At 42.3% G+C, this 21,409-nt stretch overlaps 1 protein-coding gene across 9 annotated transcripts in view; it reads right to left on the reverse strand.

Annotated features, from left to right (window-relative positions):
• The window catches only part of TTC26 (tetratricopeptide repeat domain 26), a 70,762-nt gene that overhangs the window by 11,159 nt on the left and 38,194 nt on the right, over positions 1–21,409 (reverse strand). For 3 of the 9 annotated variants that reach the window (XM_019514900.1, XM_019514897.1, XM_019514905.1), the window contains 7 exons: positions 20,750–20,813; positions 18,324–18,412; positions 12,381–12,464; positions 9,649–9,718; positions 5,690–5,796; positions 2,200–2,333; positions 1–197 (listed from right to left, as the gene is read on the reverse strand). In XM_019514900.1, the coding sequence (XP_019370445.1) occupies positions 86–197; positions 2,200–2,333; positions 5,690–5,796; positions 9,649–9,718; positions 12,381–12,464; positions 18,324–18,412; positions 20,750–20,813 (660 nt within the window). In that variant the 3' untranslated portion in view covers positions 1–85. Of the gene's footprint in view, positions 198–2,199; positions 2,334–5,689; positions 5,797–9,648; positions 9,719–12,380; positions 12,465–18,323; positions 18,413–20,749; positions 20,814–21,409 lie in introns of those variants that run through there. The other 6 variants (XM_019514901.1, XM_019514904.1, XM_019514898.1 and 3 more) reach the window with 5 other exon arrangements.

Consider the following 21,409-nt stretch of genomic DNA (forward strand, 5'->3'; position numbering starts at 1 on the left):
AACATTGTAAATGATAGGCCAGGATCCACACTTTCCAGCCATACACAAAAAAATGATAACTGACTTGGTATTTGGTAGTGCTGGTTTAGACAGGGACTCTGTTGTCCTTGGCCCACTTCTTCATGATGCGGATGATATACTCTACCTGGGGGTTACCAGTGCTCCTTAGGAGATGCAGTACTTTGCGTAGGGTTTCTCTAGGTAAATGAAGGGCAAAGATGTAAAAAAGAGTGAGGGTCACTTTACTAAATAACACCTGACATTTCTAAAGAGTGTGCCCATGAACTCAACTTCATCACCACTCTGAATACAAAAAATCATGGACTGAACAGAGACGTGAACTATCTTCCTCACTACAGTCTGCTTAAACTCCAACCGTACTGGGTACCCATACCATAACCCACAAGAAATTTCTTTTCCTTCCCCCACCATGTGGACAGTATGATTGCCCTCAGAGCAGTTCAACTAACACATACACTTGCACAGACTAGCGACAGATTTCCCCAGCATACACAGGAGAGTCACCCCCTTTTGTACTCCACTTAGCTTGAAAAAGGATACCATGTTATCTGAAAGCTTACCAGAAACATCAACCCACCTCCAAGTTGGTCTAATAAAAGATATCAACTCAAACCAAAAGACTGTCATACAGCCCCAGACCAATACAGCTGACCCCAAAAGAAAACTACCTGGCATTTCTATGCTTTTTAATATCCTGAAGGACACAAAAACACGAGACTCTAGAAATAAAATTCCCTTTCCCTACTGCTGAAGAGGAGGAACAGCTGATAAAAAACACACAGTAAAGCCAGACAGTGGTTTAGGCCTAGAAAGAATAATGTGTTTAGTTATAATGAGGGGAAATTTTAAGTGAGCAACATGTAATTATTCAGGCTAGAGCCTGGTCAGAATATAAAAATTAAAAATAACTGCTACAAAAAAAAAGCCACAAAACTCAGCAAGTAGTTACAACCTCAGTTTTTCATGCCATGTGAAAAGACAGCATATAAAGAACAGCAACATGTACGTTTAATGCAGGAGCACTGCCTCAGGGCTTAAAAGGTAATTATACCAAGTGTCTGACCATGTGAAGTATGGCACATTTATTATACTCAGAAAGAAAAGGACTGCTTGCAGAAGCATCACTCTCTGATGCACCCCTGTCTTCTTTAGGGTATGGACAGTCACAGCATTTGAAATGTTTCAAAAAGCTACCATATAGATGAGCACGAGATAAATTGCTCCCAAGCATGATAAAACAGTACCCGAAGGGAGCTGGTACTATTTTTTATTGTTTTATGCCACTGTACATCTCTACAGGGTGTGGATCCTTCATGCAGTGATCGCCCTCACACCTTCTCCCAGCACCCTGGCTGCTACTGCCCCCCTCCCTCAGCCACCCCTCTCCCTCCATCTCCCTGCATTCCTTGCATACATGGGCTCATGGGACTTGAGGTGCTCCTTGGGGATACCACCACTTGAGGCACTGTTGTTCCCTGTAACCTGAAGCCAGGAGTCCTAGTGCCTCGGACACCCCAAGTGCCAGAGCCCAGGTGCTCTGAGTTCTAGAAACCCCAGCCTTGGAGTGCAGGAAGCAATGGTGCCCTAACCAAGAGTCTGCTTGGCTCCTGTAGGAGGGAGAAAGAGTGGAAGCAGAGACATAGGTGCCGTATGCACCTTGTAACACCCCAATGTCTGGAAAGCCTGCTGTAGCATGCAGCTATAGCAATTCCAAAGTGTTCTGGTTAGAAGGTGCAGTAAGGGCTCCCTGTGTGTTCCACAGCAAAAGCACCATGTTTTGAAACGTTTTTAAACCCACATTTCAAATAGCCTGCCTATTTTAGACTGCTCCCGTTGACTACTGTCAAAGCTTAGCCTTGTCTAGCTAGAGATATCCAATAAATATATTTGCAGTCTGAGGCAGCTTGCATCGCGGGGGGATCTACTTAACTTAAAGATAAGTCAGTAGGTCATCCTTCACATCTCCTGTACCCATTAGATTAGAAGAAAGACAACAGAAATGCCCTTTGAGTACATAACCACTGGGGCAGCACTTGTCTCTTTTAAAAAGTAAATGAGCTGGAGAAGGTAAGGTTATCCATTCCTTTTCATAAATGCAGCTCTTAATGCAATTCTGGCTTACTGCTAGTTAGACAAGGAAGACTAGGTGAGAATTTCACACAAAATAAGAGTACTTACTTGGGTTCTCGGCCAGCTAAGATCATCTGGAAGATGCCCACACAGGCACCTCTCTTGCCTTCCCAGTATTCAGGGTTAGGGTCCTGTCTCTCCAGAACATCAAAGGCCTGGGCTGAATAATAAAACTGGCCCATCTGTGTAGGAAAAGAAAGCACCACATATCTCAGACACACGTGACTGTCTAAATAGAAAGAGATCCAAAATTCTGACACTATTTTTCTGGTGTTACAGTTATGCAAACAGCATACTTTTTCCTGCTCTTCCAAACTGCTTAGAACCGCAAGAGGCACATTTCAGTTTCAAGCAGAGTGCATAGAGATTCAGAAAATAAGTATTATCTTAATCAGGACTTTGAATTATTATTAGTATTTTGCCTACCCCTGCTGTAGGTTGAATATTCTGTATCGGGGTATCTTGAACTTAAGGAGAATCCCTTTCCCCTGGTGCTTAACCGGTCAGCACCCAGTCCATCAAGTGAAGTGTCTGGGGGTCCAGGCTTTGACATAAAAGTTCTAGTTCACCTGGGCTTGATCAGTGCTTATGTGGACATTTGCAACAAGCCTGTCAGCCAAAACTGCTTCAGGTGGTAGAGAGCTATGAAGATGAATATGACCCAGTTTCATCTGGCTTTGGCAATCACCCAGAAGATTAGAGAAATTGGTGAGATGTTCAAAAGGCCTTGATTCCACCACAGAAGACAGACATCTGGTAATGATTCTCAACTCAAACAGCCTTTGAAATAAAGGTCTGAAAATCTGACCTTGTTCTTGACAAAACGGGTCTAGCAGAAATGTCCCCCAATCACAGATTACCAGAATGGTGGTTTGTAGCACTAAGGCCCCAGTGTTGCATATACAAATATAAAACAAACAGACAGTTCCTGCCTGGAATATTCAAGGCAAGTCTAGACTGTAGCAGCCAGTTATGATCTCTCTGTGTTCAATAATAACCGAAGTAAGAGTTATAGGAAGTTAAGATCTCACTCTGGTGGAATTAATATGCATTTGTTCAGTCTCCTCAAATCTAAGATAGGATAAAATCCCCTATATTCTCTTGGGCATAAAGAAATATCAGGAATAGAATATTTTCCCTCCATATTGTCATGCCACACTTCTATGCTTTCTTTAAGTTAATAACAACAACAGCAACAACAATTATAAGTGAGGCCACTTCTTTCTTTAATAGGCTTTAGGAAAATAGCACCCTGAAGAAGGGTAGGGGAAGGGACAAAGAATGAAAGTGACTGGGACAGCTGCAGGCAACAATGTCTAGTATCTATTTCTCAGCTGTAACTTCTGTCTATGCCCAAAGGAAGAGTATGAGGTGACTTTTCAAGTTCAGTTTTGGGTTGGACTTGTCATGGTTCTTGACACTTGCCACGCTTCTAGGAGGAACCCTGGTACTGACAGAAAAGGAAGATGACTGACACCTTTGGTATAAGGAAGCTTTCTGGATGAGCATTCTGGTTGATGACAACATTCTTAGCCTTTGTTGAGACAGCTATCTAAAGGAGCTTGTGGAAGGATGGTATAGTATGGATACCAACAGACCTCATTGTCCTCAGATCCTTGAGGGAATAGAGTACTTCCTCCATCTGGTTGCATTGTTTCTTTGAAAAGAAAATCCTCTATTGTCACCTAAACTTCTTTCAGAATCTCAGAATTGCTCTACATATAAAAAAGATGTACATGTACATTTAGGAAACCTACACTTAAAATTCCTCAGTTGTTTAAAACCTGGCAGATATACACAATGGCAAATTTCAGCCTTAAAATGAGCTGTACATTATGACTAGGAGTATTGGGTCCAGTTTTGGGCGCCATACTTCAAGAAGGATGTGGATAGAGTTGAGAGGGTCCAGGGGAGCCCACTCGTACGGTCAGGGGCCTGCAGGCAAGGCCCTATGAGGAGAGACTGAGGGGCTTGGACCTCTTCAGCCTCCACAAGAGAAGGCTGAGAGGGTATCTTGTGGCCGCCTACAAATTCATTATGGGGATGCAGCAAGGGATTGGAGATGCTCTTTTCACCAGGGCACCTCTTGGGGTAACAAGGAACAATGGTCACAAACTGACAGAGAGCAAATTTAGGCTGAATATCAGGAAAAACTTCTTTGCAGTAAGGGTGGCCAAAATTTGGACTGGGCTCCCAAGGGAGATGGTGCTGTCTCCCACCTCAAGGGTCTTTAAGAGAAGGCTGTATGGGCATCTGGCCTGTGCTCTTTTCTGCCCAGGCAGGGGGCTGGACTCAATGGGCAGGGGGCTGGACTCAGTGATCCTCCGGGGTCCCTTCCAACCCAAATGTCTATGAAATCTATTAAATATGCCAGAAGTATTTAACCTGGGAAAATTCTCCAAGGTTTGTTAAGTTAGTAAAGAAACTTATCCAGAACCAGGTATACAGACATTTGAATGCTGAGGCCCTGAAGAGTGCAGAACTTGCAGTGATGATGACACTGTAGAACTAGGAGGAAAGTGGGGCAGGGGGAGACGGGTGCTGTGCAGACATCTCAGCATGCTCTGCAGGTTCCCTTAGTCAGCTTGGCAATAGATGGCAGTAGTGCATAGGGTAGACACAATTGGCTGACCCAGACTGGCCATGGTCAACCTGTGTTTCCCTGTGACAATTGTGGGGATTACTAAGGCAGCTTGCTCTGCTCCCTGCTGGAGCAGCAGAGTCCAGCAAGCAACATGCTGTTTCCCTGAGATGTGACAAGAGGAATGCTAGAGGACCATGATCTGAGAGAAGTCAAAGCAGATACAGACATTCACTCTCCCAAGAGAAACTCTCCCAGGAATAATTTAAATCTGGTTGTTCCCCAAGTTATTTTTCTCCTGGAGCAGCCATTTTAAACCTCAGAAAAAAAGCCTGAACATCTGTACTCTTGTGGTTTCTCCTGGGAGAGCAGTGACTCTCCCAGGAGAAACTGAATGCCTGTACAAGGCCAGTTTACAAGACTACATAGCTATATCACTTACAAGGCAATTATTGATGATTTTTTTAACATCCAACACTAATAAATTCTGGAAAAATCCTAGTACTCTATTCCCAGTGATTTCACCAAATTATTCATTGTATGTACTCTCAAGGTTATGGGGGGAATGGGGTTGAGGAAGAAAAACCATCCAAAGCGTCAGTGCTGACATTCTAAGTCTCAAACAGAAAGGGAAGAATTGCTAGGAAGAGCTTCAAATCTCCTCTGGAACTTTTTTCTTAAAACTACTTTCTGTTGCTACTAGTAGTAATAGCTCTTTCTGTGGTAGAAATGGTGATTAGCCCTAATGATAGCACTAGTACAAAACAATCGCAAGAGCTTTAATTAGTGTAATCGCCTGCCCAAAAGATACCCTGGTTAAAATATTGATAAATCCTTCCCAGTCTACCAGCATCACTGGAGTTTCATTAGTTCAGACAGTGGTGGGTAATATTAAGAATGAGAGCCTACTGTAAAAGAGGCCTCTGAGTGGGATGCAGCAGAATTCAAACAACTCACTTTGTAGCAATCATTTGCAATAAGCTGCAAGAGGCTGAAGGATGCTCCTGAATTTTCCATCTTCAGGTAGAGTTCCCATGCTAGTCGAGGTTTCTTGTTCATGATATCTGCAATGAGAACAGGAAGTTGAAAAGGCAAAGAAATACTGCCCAATAACAGCTGAAGTAAATGTCTGTAACCTTTTAACCCCAGTCTACCAAAATCTCCCATTCATACCAAACACCACAGAACAGTGGTTTTCAACCTGTGGTCTGTGAACCCCTAAGAGTCTACAGACTATATCTAAGAGGTCCACAAACATTACTATGATCAATCAAAAGCATGTAAATACCCACACTTACAATTTAAAGGCGTCCACACCATCATTCACAATTTCGAAAGGGGTTTGGCACCTCCATTCAAGAAAATTTTAGGAGTTCACATACAAAAAAAAAGGTTGAAAAACACTGCCATAGAATAAAGATCAAATTCCTCAGCCCCACCAGTGACAATTATAAGGCTAGACCTGCAAATGATGCAATTCCATAACATTTCAGATTTACATTATATCAACAGAGTAGGCTAGAATGGATCACTGGTTCTTCTACTCTGGAAAACCATGTGACAGATTATTCCACTGGTCTACTTCATATGAAATACTACCCACAGGAAAAGGAAATGCCAAATGTGTAAAAGGATTCCAAGAAGCGCGGATGGAAATAACATCTCAGATTTACATTATAGTATATGAAGAGAGTACTAATTAGGCTGGAAGATACAAAGAAGGCTCTCTGCATTACACATCTGAAAATTAGGAAATGGTGACAGTAGTAAAGAAGACTTTAAAAGTTTAAATTTTGTGGAAAAAAAGCTGTATCTTGCTTCACTATCCTTCCAACTTAGATACTCCACAACCACAAAAATGAAGAAACATTACAAATGTTTCTTGTTAGCACTTATCTTCCTTCAGCAAAGAACAAACAGCGTTTATAACAGCATTCTTGGCCAATGAAACAGTCTCAAGACTATGATGTGCATTTTAACATCAAGTTGAGCTTTGACTGAATGTAATCAGATGCCGTAGCAAAAACAAGTAAAATAATCTTCCTGTCCTTTAAATAATAAAAATTGGTTGAAAATCTTTCAGCTTTGTCTTGGGAGGACATGTCTGTTGTCATAAAAACTGAAAAGCATTTGTATCCAGTTTGCCATATGTATTCTGTTACTTGTAGCATAGTACTAAAAAAATATTAAGCAACTGAAATTCACTTACAGTTTCTTAAGCTTTGGTATAGTCATAAAGGTACCATCCACGAATGACCTCCATCCTAGATGAACTCCTGAGGTCCCTTCTAACCCTAATTTTCTATGATTCCATAAAGTCTTAGGGCTTTTAGAGATAATTAGAATGTGGAGAATGTTTATACTCAAGAAAGTATTTAATGTGTGGCATTGGACTGTGGCATCCTCTTATTTCTGGATGTATTCAAAACTGTAAGAGTCAATATTGTCCATTTTCACATTCACAAAAACTTAACAGAAGGACACAAGACTGAACTCCTCAATGCCCAGTGTCCATTTGATTGTAAACATTAATTTGTATGGTTCTATAGCCCAAAGGAATACAAAGTGTAGGCAAGACTCTTATCACCATGCTTCCAGTGGCAAATTTCTTTCAAGAACCCTTAAAATCTTGCAGTTATTTTAACCCTGCTTATGTAAACAAGAGGTAGGCTTTTACCTAAAACCTCAATAGTATAAACACAATTAGTCATACAAGCACCTGAATGAAAGTATACTTGAATTCCAGTAAGGAGATTTTCCCAATACTTTGGGAGACAAAATTCTAAAAGTTGATCTTCTGAAGCTAAGAAATCTGATCTTTGTATTTAATTTAAAAGTTGGCCTGTTAATTTCAGACATAACTATATATCAGTGGAACTGGATAGTTTCTTGAATCTGAGCTAGAATTGGAGGGGAGGGATAGACCTTTCTGAACACTGGCCATTAACATAGGGAAGTTTTCTGCATTCTTGGCATTACTGGCACAGAAGTCAAGAGGAGCAACAATTATTGCCTATGTTAACTGGAGATACCAATGTAAATCTTCTGAAGTGCATTGAAAAGATACTCAAAAGTAGTTTCTCTGCACAAACTACCTCTACTGATAAGTAAAATGCTCAGTTAAGTTAAAGATTACATAACATTATCATATTTCTGAGCATAATCTACTTGCCAGCCAGAGACAGTGAGAAATAAGGAAGACCTGTCCATATGGTATAATACTGCAGAAGTAAGTGCAGTATGGGAGATGATAACGGCCATCAAAATAGGTGTTTATCGGATGTTTTCTGCAGGGCAGGAAGCAAGATATTTGTTTCGTTAGCTCTGGTAGTAGCACACACTACAGAGGAGACACGTGTCTTATATAATGACCTGATAACCAGTCACTGAAAACCTAACAAACCACAGTTCTCTGCATGAAAAAACAATGCATTTATAGTTCTTTAACAACTAGTAAGCTGTGTATATGCAGAAAGACAGTACTATGCTGGGAGATGAAACACAATGAGTTTTTACCTTTTTTAGGATACGATATATATAATCAGCAGAAGAGCTGACTGTGTAATGCACCTAAAAAGCTGCACTACCAGCATCTTTGGCCCCTTGCAAATAGTTTAAGGTAGACATGTCTACGACTCAATACTTGTGCATACTCAAAATGAGTATGCTATAATACTTATATGGGGCCTTTCAACCAGAAAGATCCCAAAGCTATTTGCATGCTTGGCAAATAAAGGGATCACTACACCTATCCCTGAAAGCAGCTTTCTCTGTAATGAAATGCAACAGTTGTTTACCTGTGCATTTTAAAGACAGATAATAATTTAGCAACTCACCTTCCACATGTGTAAATTTAGTATGAAGAAAACAGTTACCAAGACAGCATTTACCTAATGTACTCAACAATACTTAACTACTCTTATGCAAGTGCTGTGAGATCTTTTAATGACCAAACTATCTTAGTTTTAAACTTTATCTAAAAGGAAGTATTCTGAGCAGTTACAACATGCCTAGCACCAATGTCAAATAACTTCTTCACTACATAATTAAAAAAGGAAGTACACTACCTCCCAAAACACCATTATAATCTCCTTCTGAACCCAAGAGTTCTTTCATCAGGTTGAAACCTTAATAATTTCCAGGGAAAAACTTAAAAAAAAAAAACCCCTGACAATAAACAAACATTCTAGTTTTATGGATTGGGAAAGAAATTCTGGAATCCCAAAGCTGAGTTAGAGAGAGGGGTTAGCTGTGCATGTGTGATGTGATGTGGCAGGCCCCAAGTAACCTATTTTAGAAGGCCACATCATATATGCTGATGATCTCTCTTCAGCACAGACTACTTTCTAATGGTTGCTGCTCAGGAAGTTAAGGGTGTTGTTGAAGGAAATGGCTAACTTGAGAAAAATCTCCAGATCTGAGTTGGCCTACAGAAAGGTACCACCAACTGTGTGATTTCCGACTGATTAAAAGCCATGTAAGCAATACTGGCAAGCAACCATCAGACTGAATGCAGTGTAGATATATCCTTAATTAGCAGGATATTTTTAAAATTGGAAAGGAAACATTTGTGCTACTACACTGGGGAAAAATTAACTACAATCTATTAAGATTGGTAATCTCTGTTCAGATTGTTGTGGACTGATGAGAATATTCCTACAGCTCAGGAAGGAGGTACAGTACATTGATAGAATTATGCTAGGGACAACACCAAAATATAGGTATTTAAAAAAAATCAGCCAGATGCACTGCTTGTGCAGTAAATTGGCCACACAGTAGCTGATCACAGTTAAGGCACTTTTCTGTTCACTTTCGTGGAGCACTAGATCCACCCACAACATAGAATGAGCAGAGTGCCAAGACAGATGCAAAAAGGGGGATCTGTATCTAGCAATTTTGAGAGTAAAGCGACTCACAGCAGCGAGCTAGCCAGCTAAGGTAAACATAATCATTCTTTATCTTCTCACTCTGGATCAACAGGAACACCTGTGGGGGGGGAAAAGTAATTAGGAGTGTGTGTGTGTATGCATGCATGCGCGCTCCGCAACATAGAGAAACTAGATCCGTCTCACCACAATACACAGCCAAGGTTTACGCCAGACAAAGAGCAGCTTGACAGGAAGAATTGGGAGTATAAAACTGCAATGTACAGGGGTATTTCTGTCAGGCAGGTGGAGAACTGAAACAGTACAATGCTTATCATGGGATTTCTGCAGCTTTACAGTGCCAAACTATGGGAAGGGTGTGGCTTTGCTTGAACAACTGCCAGTGGGTATTGATATACAACAAGCAGAGCATAAAGGAAGATGGGGCTATGGGAAAAACAACTAGGAATGCAACTGTTTAGCATGTAGTGCAAGCAATGAAATTAGCATCCTTCTAAAATACCAGAAGAGGCCTCACGGTAATGATGATCTCTTCCATTCCCTCTACCACTTACTGTATGAAACAGACCTGAAGTTCCTGAAGTAGCAATAACAGCCCTTAAACCATCAGTTTTAGAGAGGCTCTGGGTCAAAATACTACCTTTTACAATTTATTACGGAGACAGAATCATCACTGCATTTGACAGTCAGAAGGAGGTAAGGGTGGTTTTGTGTTCTTAAATCTTCTGTGGCTTCACTCAGCAAAAAAGATACAAATACCCATTCTTTACTGGGGATGCTGGCAAAAAATCAAAACCCTTTCTCCATGTACATGGGTTATTCTGCCCATAATAATAAAAAACACTTACTGGAAAATAATGTTTTGCCAATCAATCAAATGGTTTTATTGTTTAAACATTGCTAATGCTCTAATTCAGAATGGAGTATTATTGCTATGAGTAGCATTTCACCCTGCAGATTGGTCCCTGATGCCCAGAGGGGCCACTCTTTTTGAAAAATGATGTTACACAGAGGGTTACTTCTGGAGACATTTAATAAATTAATGAACTGCTGAAGAGGGTAATCCTTATATGGATGTGTAGCCACAGTCACAGATCACTAGACACCAAAACAGTACCAACAGGCTTACTTAAATTTATAAGCAGTTCCAAAGTTGTCATCTATATAATGCAAATCCATTCAGCACAGTTTGTAAAAATACAGACAAAAGCAGGAGGACCTATTATTCAAGGCTAATTTTATAAGTCTTTGGTGTTTCTGCAACCCAGATGCAGTATATTTAAAAGTGCAATCATTTAGTTCAAATTCTGGCCTACGGGCCAAATGCAGCCTATAGAGCCATTGCATCTGTCCTGAGGGGTTCCCCACAGGTTGGGAAATTTGGCAGCAGGGAGCAGTGGCCTTTAATATGTGAACCAGACCAGGTCTTCTTCCCTCACGCAGGGCTGGGCCATGCCCTCTTTCCTCCATGGCGCTGGGTCACATCTCTTTTCCCCAGTGGGGCTGGTTTGGGCCAGGCCATGCCCTTCTTCTCCTCAAGCCATGTCCCCTTTTCCCCTGCAAGGCTGGGTCAGGCCCAAGCCATGTCCCCTTTCCCCACACAGCCAGGTTGGGACTGAGCCATGCCCCTTTCACCCCCGGTAGGCTCACATCCCTACCCCACTCTCCACTGCGGAGCTAGGTGAAGGCCCCTTCCCCTCTGTGGTGCTGGGCTCAGATTGGGCTGCCCCCTTCCCAACTCCAATGGTCAGATGATGTCCGCCATGCCAGCCCCAGGTACTAGTTTGGAACCACCATGCAGCCCACAGTCTGACCAGACACTGTCCATCTGTCCCACTGGGAAAAAAGGTTGAGCACCACTGCCAGAGACTACAAGTGGCCTCCTAATATGACTTCAAACCTGTTAGCTTGAATTTTCACAAATGTTAAGAGGGGTTATTCAATTGTATTAAACCAACTAAACTGAGCTGACAGGACTGTAGCACATACCCTTTTTGCCTATCAATCTTGGGCAGGTCTTTGGAGAAGCCTTAATTCCAATCATAGAAATAAGAAATTAACTTTTCCTGTCCTTCACCCAAACCTCTCATCATATTGCCCCAGAAATCTAAGGTGTTCAAATATCAGAAGACTGTTAAAAAAAAAAGAATTTTATCAGAACCATCTGACTTAAAATAACAAATCACATGCTGGGTTTCTTGTCCTACCTCCCACTCCAATTTTCTGATCTTTACTGCTTTTGAGAAGTCTCACTTAATTCTTCAGAGCAGTTATTACTCTGTGTGTATTTCAACTTCCAATGCACAAAACATGCTGTGCATAGGAAGAAGCAAAACTCCTCAAACCTACCTGGATGTTGTGGAAACATTTTTTGGTTTTTTTCTCCTCTCACATATCACAACCCCCTAAGTCAATGTTCAGTTATCCAATCTCTTTCACTCAACAGACTTTGCTCTGCCTGAACAATAAGGCTGCCTGGGATCCCAGACAGGGTACAGAAACCATAATCAAGGGGGTATTCTCTGATCAATTAGAAACAGCTGGGAGTGCTCCTGTGATACACTAACAGCATTATTTCCACAGTGCAAGATTAGAGCGAGCTACTTCTTCTGAATCCTATTAATTGAGAGCAAGATATACTTCTCAATTCTTGGAGCTCAGGTTCCACACAACCTGCAGGATCCCAAACAGAGTGAGAGCAATATTTGTATGGGGGACGGGCATGTAGGAAACATTCCCATTGTTTAAGCCAACAGACATACCTCCTCACCCTCACTGAAATTGCCAGTGGCAGCTTTGGCTTGGGCGTAGTTAAAGTTAAAAGTGTCATCATTGTAGAAGTAACTCTGGAAAATAAGCCATACACAGGTTAAAAAAAGAAAACAAAACAAAGCACAGTTCCACATGGTATACAACATGAAAAATAAAGAATCAAGATCTAAATCAGCCTACACCAGACAAATGGGTTGGAGAGGGGGAAAGAACACTATAAACCTAAGTCATTTCTAAACACTGGCTAGAGAATTAGAGTGGCTTTCCATCATGAGTTTGTGACTGCAAACATAGCTGAAACATTCCAGAATATTAACAATAGCAGGTCTGGAGTATGTTCCAACCCAGAAATTGCAGGCTGGCAGCTTTTACTGGGTTGATCTTTCATTCTAGGCATGCTAAGACATGCTATGGTGCCATGGCTTCTTTCCCTATGACCACTCCCATCACACACACACCTTAAAACTTAGACTGCTTAATAGAGAGCTTTCTTTTCCCCACTAGTTTAATGGAGTGAGCAGTTTCTCCTTTCTACCTCAAGTTAGTTAAGTTACCCTTAAAACTAAAATGCTACACTGTGAGTCTCCCTCACAGATGGTTTGCCTGAATTAGTATAAGTCCCAAATCAGGCAAACTTGGTGAACAATATGCCATTTGTGGTGCACATACAGCCAACCCTCTTACTCAAAGTTCATTTTCAATACCCTCTCAGTGCTGGACACCAAAGAAGTTCAGAATTATCTTTCCTGTGCTGTGTCTTTTCCAGAGCACATACAAGGCCATGTTCACACTGCGATTTCTATCAGAGCTCATGACAAGCTACGGGTACATTTGGGTGTGAACATGGTAAAAAAAAAAATCTGTTGCCAACTACAGTCAGCTGTATCACCTAGCTTGACTGTATCTGCATTAGAAATCTGAACTGTTGCTGAAAAAAGCAGTGGACTAGAACCTGTTTAAATACCTCAGGTTCAGTGTCTTAACACTAGTCAGGCTCTTTTACCTACCAGAGACAGTTTTTGCCCTGGATAAAGTCTGTCACTATCCTCTTTGGTCTTGCACTGAATTCACCTTAAGCCCTACAATCTTGTCATAACATTACTTGCTGCTCTGAGTGGTGTCTATCTCAGTTAGTTGCTCAGACAGTCGGTTGAACAATGGAGCATTCCTTGTGACCAGAGCTCAGCTGGCGCTGGATTAGATCATCTCCCCAGATGGTCCTTAGTGCCAAAAAGCCAGCTTCAGGCCAGCTGGCAGGACACTCATAGCAAGGCGTCCTTTGAGGCATGCTAGTGCCTAAAGCAGTTTTAATCAATCATTGATGGAGGTGGTGTTTGCCAAAAAAACATAATGTGAACTCTACTTGTCCACAACTCTACTTGTAAAGCTGTACAGCTTCTAGACAAGTTGGATACCAGACAATGAAGCACAAAATGCAGACTGGGCAATCCACCCAACTATAAGAAGGTAGAGAGAGAACACTATTTGGACTGCTGGAGCTATAATTCATAGATTCATAGATTAAGGGTCGGAAGGGATCTAGTAGATCTTCTAGCCCGACCCCCCGCCAGGGCGGGAGAACAACAAAAAACCCCAAAAAGAGAAACGGGACTCAAATGAGTCCAGCCAGGTAGGCATCCAGCCTCTTCTTAAAGACCCCCAATAATAATAATACAGCAGTTGCAAAACCGAAACAGAGCAGTGGTTCATGTACCCAGTGTTCTGTCTTCAACAGCATCCAATACCAGTTGCTTCAAAGAAAGGCACAAAAAACCCTAAAGCAGGAAGATATGGGATAGCATGTCTAACAAAAATGTTTAAATTATCTCTATTATTTAGATGTTGCATCAGGCCATAAAGTATTAGGGTTGTAGTCCTTTTAGAAACACATTTAAGAATACTTAAAACTGAATATTTTCGCTATTTGTATAAAAGTGCAGTCTCTTTGAATCCTACTAACCTCTTGAGCTCAATGAGCATTTTTACACATGCATGTGTTGCAGCGCTGGGAGCTCTGAAAAGCACATAGCTGGGCGCTGCAATGCATACAGTTGTATAAGTGGCGAAATGCATATCAGCGCTGAGAAAATGGCAGCGATGTGCTTTTAAACTAAAACACCTTGGAGGTGCTTTAGTTCAAAAGTGCACCGTTGCCATTTTCTGCGCACGGATGCACATTTCACTATTTATAAAACTGCATGCAGTTCATGCAGTTCACCTCAGGTCGCATATGGATTAATCGAGTCTGCTCCGAAGCGGCAGATCTCCTGCTCATCCCGGGAAAAAAAATACGTGTATAAATGCCCAATAATATCATGTAGCAATGAGTTCCACCAGGCTGCATCCAATACTGCTGCTATGACTCATGCAAAGGTGGCATGGTGCCATCTGGCACCCAGCCTTTGTCAGGAGGCAATGTTCACATAGGATGTGCTACCAAACTTCTAGAACTGGCTTTCTGCAGCACCATATTTTTCTAGCATGCCTTACCAGTCCTGTATTTTGACAGCTACAGTTTGTCAGTTTCATGTCCTACTGCCTTTATTTTAGTTATCTTGCCTGCATTTTTAATGCATAGTTTGCTTCCTCCTCGTCTACTTTTTCTTTCCAAAATAACTTTGAACTCTGCTACGTTATTGTGGGACAAGATAAATAATGTCAGACCATGGGAACTATCTGCACAGATTTCACATGACATGACAGATCAAAGAAGTGGGGAGGGGGATAAGTTTGTGCATACATATACTCCACTATGTAGACACCACTGTCTTCTACTGGGTGCTACATGAAAGACACACTCATGTGCTTATTAGTAGCTCTTAAATAACTGAGTTACAGAAGTTGCTTTTTGGGTGTAAGATGGAAAGGTGTAAATATGCACACAATACACCACTGTTCTGTGATGAACAGGACCTGCTGATTGATTTTGGAAGGGAACCGCTATATTGTTCCTCTAAGTCTAACTCATGGCTGATCAACTTCTCAGAGCCTGGGAGCTGTGCCCCACATGGACCACAACAGTGCACTGGCAGATCTTCTCTACCCCACTCCATCATTTGTGCAAGCAGCCCCCTCCACCCTGTTCCATTGCATGTACATCCATGGGAGCCACCCTTTCCACACACCTCACCAGCTCCCAGCTTCCCCAGCACCGCCACATTCCACTGTGTCACCCAGTGGGGCAGGTGCTGGAAGCAGAAACTGGAGGAGGTAGAAGCCCAGAGCCCCTGGAGGCAACAGCACCCAACATGATAGGGAGAGCATCAGCTGGGTGGCAGTTTAAACCCTTGGGGGCCACATGCAGCCCATAGGCTGCCAGTTGGCTAGCTCTGCTCTAGCTCACCAGCAGCTGAAGACACACTTCTTGATGTTACACAAAAATATATCATTCCACAGCAGCATTCCCTCAATTTCCCTTCTCCTCCAACAAAATCATATCAAGTACCAGGCAACCAAAGAAGCTTTCCCTCTCTCTCAGACCTTCCCCACTGCCCAATAGGATCATTTATCCTCTTATTTGGACTGAGGGAAAGAAAATTCTCTCCATCAGCTGGTAAAACATAGCAAGACTTAAGGTACTCACACTAATCTTTACTGCTACCTCCGTCTCTTTCATGTCACTATTCCTAAACCTCACATTCACCTCCCTCATTTCCTCTCCACCCACGATCTTTCCAGTTTACTTCAAAAGAATACAGGCAGTCCTTGACTTACAACATTCTGAGTTACGACATTTCACACTTACAATGTTTAGAAATTGACACCATTTCAACTTTATGACATCAGTTTCGACTTACAACACTTGATCCAATGCGACGCTACGCCAGCGAACAAATTCGCTGTGTCACATCTCCCTGGAGAACATCTGTTCAAACTTGCTTGGACACTTTCTTTAAGAAAGCAGACAAGACTCCAGAAAAACCTGCAGCCAAGACTCCTGAGAAGACTGCAGCTGTTCTAAGAACCCTTCAAAAAGTCCAACCAAGAGCCCTTCGAAAAGTCCAGCAAAGTCACTTCAAAGAAGTCCTTCCAAAACAGTATGATTTCTATTTATGATATAAATACATTAATGTAGCTATATCACTCATCTATAATTGATCGAGTACAAAAATCTGGGGTATTTTTGATGAAAACAGGGTATCAGGCCTTGGTTCAGGAACCAATCCCCCATTTATAACATTATTTCTTATGAGAAAATTGGTTCCAAGTTACAATGTTTTGACTTAAGACACGGTTTTCAGGAACCAATTGTGTCATAAGTCCGAGGACTGCCTATACTGACAAAATACAATATGGGCTCCTACCCTACTCTTCCCATTGCCTCCCCTTCCCATCCTACAACTCCATTTCCTGTTTGCTATCATGGATATAGATATTAGCTAGCCTGTTCTCTTCTTCTCACCTTTCTACTTGCCTCAAAGGACTTCAACCTATCCCCTGATCTCTGTGTCCACATCTCCCTCACTATTTTTCTTAACACCTCACTCTTTTCTGGCTCTTTCCTTTCCTAGTATAAGCCATGGATTAGTCTCTCTCCTATTTAAAAAAAAGAAAAAAGAAAAAAAAAAACCCTGAATCCACTTGCCTCTCCAACTTCCCTTCACCTCTAAGCTGACTGAGCCTGCTGTCCACAATAGACATCTGGAGTTTGTCTCTTCCAGTTCCATCCTAGACCTTCCCCAAGCCAGTTTCCTGCCTTTTGCATTCCACTGTTACATCTATTGCTGGCATCTCTAATGACCTCTGTCTAACCAAAGCTCTGAACCAGTCCTCATTCCCCTTGACCTGTCAGTTGCCTTTGACACCATAAACCACATATTTCTTCTTGAGATGTTGTCCTCCTCTGGCCTCCATAACAGTCCTCTTTTGGTTCTCCTTTCTAATCACTCCTTCAGAGGACTCTAGGCATCCCCCACTTCACCTAGCAGTGTAGGTTCTACAGGGCTCTTTGGTCCCCTTCTACTCTTCATTTATACCCTTCTTCATCTACACTCTTCAACACCCTTCTTCAAATGGGTAATCCCATCTGCAAACACGTATTCAATTACCATTTATACAGTGACAAAAATATCCAAAATAAAATACAGAACCTCGTCTTCATAACACCTCCTCGCAGCATCATGTCAAACTCAATATGGTGCAACCCGGGCTTCTCTGCCATCCCAGAACCTTCTTTCTAAACCAACACCATGTTGCCTATCATTTAGATCCATAAAATGGGCATCTTAGGACTCTTTCTATGCTCTCATGTCTAGGCTACATTTAAATCTTCCCACAATATGACTTTTCCTATGTGTTCACATGACTAAAAACTTTTATCATCTTGCAACTTGACTACTGCAACATCCTTCTCTCTGGCTTTGAGAAATGCAATAATGCCATGCTCACATCCATTCTGTATCCTGCTTCCGAGATCATTTTACTAGCCTATTCCTTTGGCCATGTCAGTTTGCCTCATTCCCTCTCCTAGCTCCACTTTTTCTATCAAACATGAGCCTCAGCCTTTCCACACCTTACATAATACCATCTCTAATTCACTGTTGTTGGGGGGAGGTCAATCTCCTCCCTTGGATCAGCCAGTGATGCTTCACCACACACACATCACATTTTCAGACACTTTTTGCTGTCTCCTATGCTGCTCCTCACATCTGGTACATATATAAAACATGATTAGTTTCCTTTAAAACCCTCCTCAAAACTCCTTTTTCTTAACAACAGTTTGATTGCTGGTATGCTGAGATCACAATCCATCATGCTGTCTTATTGTTTTCTTATAATCCTGGTCAGGTTGTCTGTATTCATTTAATGCCTCTTGCCTAATACTTAGATTGTGAACTGCACGTGCGTATATTTATATACAGCCTAGCACAGTAAGTCATGGTCTATGACTAAGATTCCTATGGCCTATAGTAATGCAAATAAATAATACTGACCTTGACTGAGTTGAGGTAAATCAGGACATCATCAAACTGCCTAAGCAGAAAGAAGCAGGAAGCCATGCACTGTCTCCCTGGAATAGTATCTGAAACAAGAGGGAATACAGTTGCATACAGTTTAAAATTGGGTGGGAGGGGGAAAAAAGAACCAATACTACAGATATGTGCTTCTTAAATTATTGAGAAAGTCCAAAGTATAGTATCTGTCTTTTTCAGCCAGGGGACTATATTAGAGAATGAGAAAAGCAATTAGATCTTTTTGTACACCTCTGCTAATACAAGATTACTCCCCTTGTAACAAATTACTTAAAATAACAGGCTGTTTCCTATAGAATATCCTCCATGTGCCAGAGACAATTTTACCATGAATCACTACCAGTTCCTACAAGTGAGAGTAAGTCCTGCATTTGTAGTTTTCAACCCATTAGTCCTAATTTAAGTGCCTTTAAACTATCTTAAACAGTTACAATCTCTTGTTTGTGTGCCCATATTCAAAAATTACCACAAAGGGTACACTATCTCACATTTACCATGGGGTAACAGTGGGCACACAAAGGCAGTTACTATGGAGTGGCTAATGCAGTCTAAGTTCAGACTTTACCTTATTTTACAGTAACTTGTTCATTTGCCCATACCCTTTATATTTACACCCTTAAAAACATTCCTAGATGGTGAAGTTCTGTACATGTAAATCTTAGTGCTGACACCATAATAAACTTGAAACATAGAGAACATTATGCCCACATGTTGCAGCTTTCTACACACAGTGTAGCATGAAAATTTAATCAGTCCAGTTTGGGTGGGCCATGTTATTCACAAGTGATAAAGCCAGGAATGACTGTAGCAGCTCATCCCAAATGAGTACCAATATTTTATACTACACCAACGCTACTCAAAAGAATGGTCTGCAAGCCTGATCCAATCCACTGAGCTGAGTCATCCAACCCCTGAGGCTCCCATGGGTCCAAAAATTTAGCAGTGGCAACGCCACTGTTAATTACCACAGCTCTGGGAGCCCGGCAGCAATTTAACACACCAGCTCTCTCCTGCTGCTATATTTGTGGACTCATGGAGAGCCCCACAGGCCAGATGACATAGTCCTGTATGCCAAATAGGGCTGGCATGCTAACTCAGTGTGCAGCCCTAGACACAGCATGCAGGGTTTGACCTGGTGCATAGTCCCAGACCCAGCACGTGGGGCCAGTCTGCAGCCCTGGACCCAATGCATGGGGTTGGTTTGTATACTGGAGCTGACCCCTAGAGCAGCTGCACCCATTCATCTGACTTGCATGCCGGAAAGATTGAGCACCACTATCACCTAGTTTGAAAATACTGTGTGTTGCCAAAAAGCACCCCACTACCACTGCCCCAAGAGCCATGTGATGGCATATGCCTGCTGCTGCCAGGTGGGCCGGGGACAGACACACACACGCATAGGCAGATGCACACACCATGCATGCAGAGGCAGACACACACACAGACAGCCCCCCAGCAGGTAAGTGTGTGTGGGGGGAAGGGGCGAGGCAGGGGAGGGGGAAAGGGCTAGGGGGGCCAGATCAGGAACGGCAGGAGGGAAGTGTGTCTCTGTGCCTGCTCCCAGAAGCAGGATCAGGGGGAGGGAGGGAAAGAGGGCAGTGGCACCCCATTGCGGACTGCATGTATGCCACATGGCTGGCTGGCTGGCTGGGGCAGGAGGGAGGGGCCTTGCACGCAGTGGCTGCTGTCATCATCACCACCCACTGTCCTGTGCCATCACTGCTGCCATGCCCGCACTGCTTTCCTACAGCCCATCGCACGTGTAGCTCCGCAGGCTGCTGATGGGCAGTGCACAATCGGCCAGGCATGAGGCCCATCAGCAGCCTGCAGAGCCACACATGCAACAGGCCATAGGAAAACAGTGTGGGCACGGCAGCTGCACAGGGCAGTGGGTGGTGGTGACGACGGAGGCTGCTATGACAAAACATATATGGCACTGTCTCTGCTTCAAGGAACATATGACCTAAACTAGACAAAAATATGGTATATGAACATAACAACACAGACCTGGCATCTGCAAAAAGATCAGTGCCCAGCAGGAGCATCATTTTGTTTATGGGATTATTTTTAAGAGAGGGACCCATTTTACATGGATAAAGATGATTTTTATTAAAAACTAACTCTGCTAACTAGAAAAATGTAGATATTATATTACATATAAAAGACTTGTTCATGTGGATTGCACCACACATCCTCAGGGTCCTAGTGCAGTAGACATACTGTGTGGAAGAATTCCATGTTTTATTACCGGTACAACTACAGCAAGACAACTTCTACTACCAGATGTGCTGAGTCAGCAGCTGCAAAGGCACCATAAAACAAAATGCACACTGTTGTATCAAAAGGAGAGAGATTATATAATGAAGAAAGCAAACTTCAAAACATACCACATTCACTGGCTGATCCTCCCACAAGCTGGAAGAACTGCTGAGCAATTTTCAGATGATCCCTCTTGGAGAAAAACAAATTACATAAGATCCAGAGTATAGAGCAGGGCCATAAGACAAAGTGAACATTTGGTTTGTGGGGGTGAGTAGGTGAAGTGAAACACAGTGAATGCACATGCTACAGACAGATGTGAATGGAACAAAACAAACAAGGTTTATTTAATGCATGGGCCCAGGTACACAAAACCACTGCAAAAAAACAGAAGCTTTTATAATCAGGACAGAGAAGCCTGAATTCAGTCTGGAGGATTCTAAGGGCTAGTAAAATCTTGCAATTCATTCATTCTGGACTGAACATTGTGGGGTGAGAAAAGGTGGTATTTGGAGAGCATGAAATCTAAATATAAAATTATCACCTCTTTCCCCATCAGCTGCATCCCAAATCCCTTATTTCTCTTTCTCCTCCCAGTTTCATGGTGTCTGCAAACTTGCTCAAGAAGTTTTCTGTGCAAGCATCCAAATCATTAATAAACACATTGAACAGCACTGGGCCAGGACGGACTCCTGTGGGACTCCATTTGAAACCTCCTGCCATTTCAACATGGACCTGCTAATAATTACTCTTTGCTTATGGCTATTGAGCCAGTTATCTATCTACCT

This window comes from Gavialis gangeticus, unplaced genomic scaffold, assembly GCF_001723915.1.
Source record: "Gavialis gangeticus isolate Ggan-Ray unplaced genomic scaffold, GavGan_comp1, whole genome shotgun sequence".
Classification (NCBI taxonomy): Eukaryota; Metazoa; Chordata; order Crocodylia; family Gavialidae; genus Gavialis; species Gavialis gangeticus.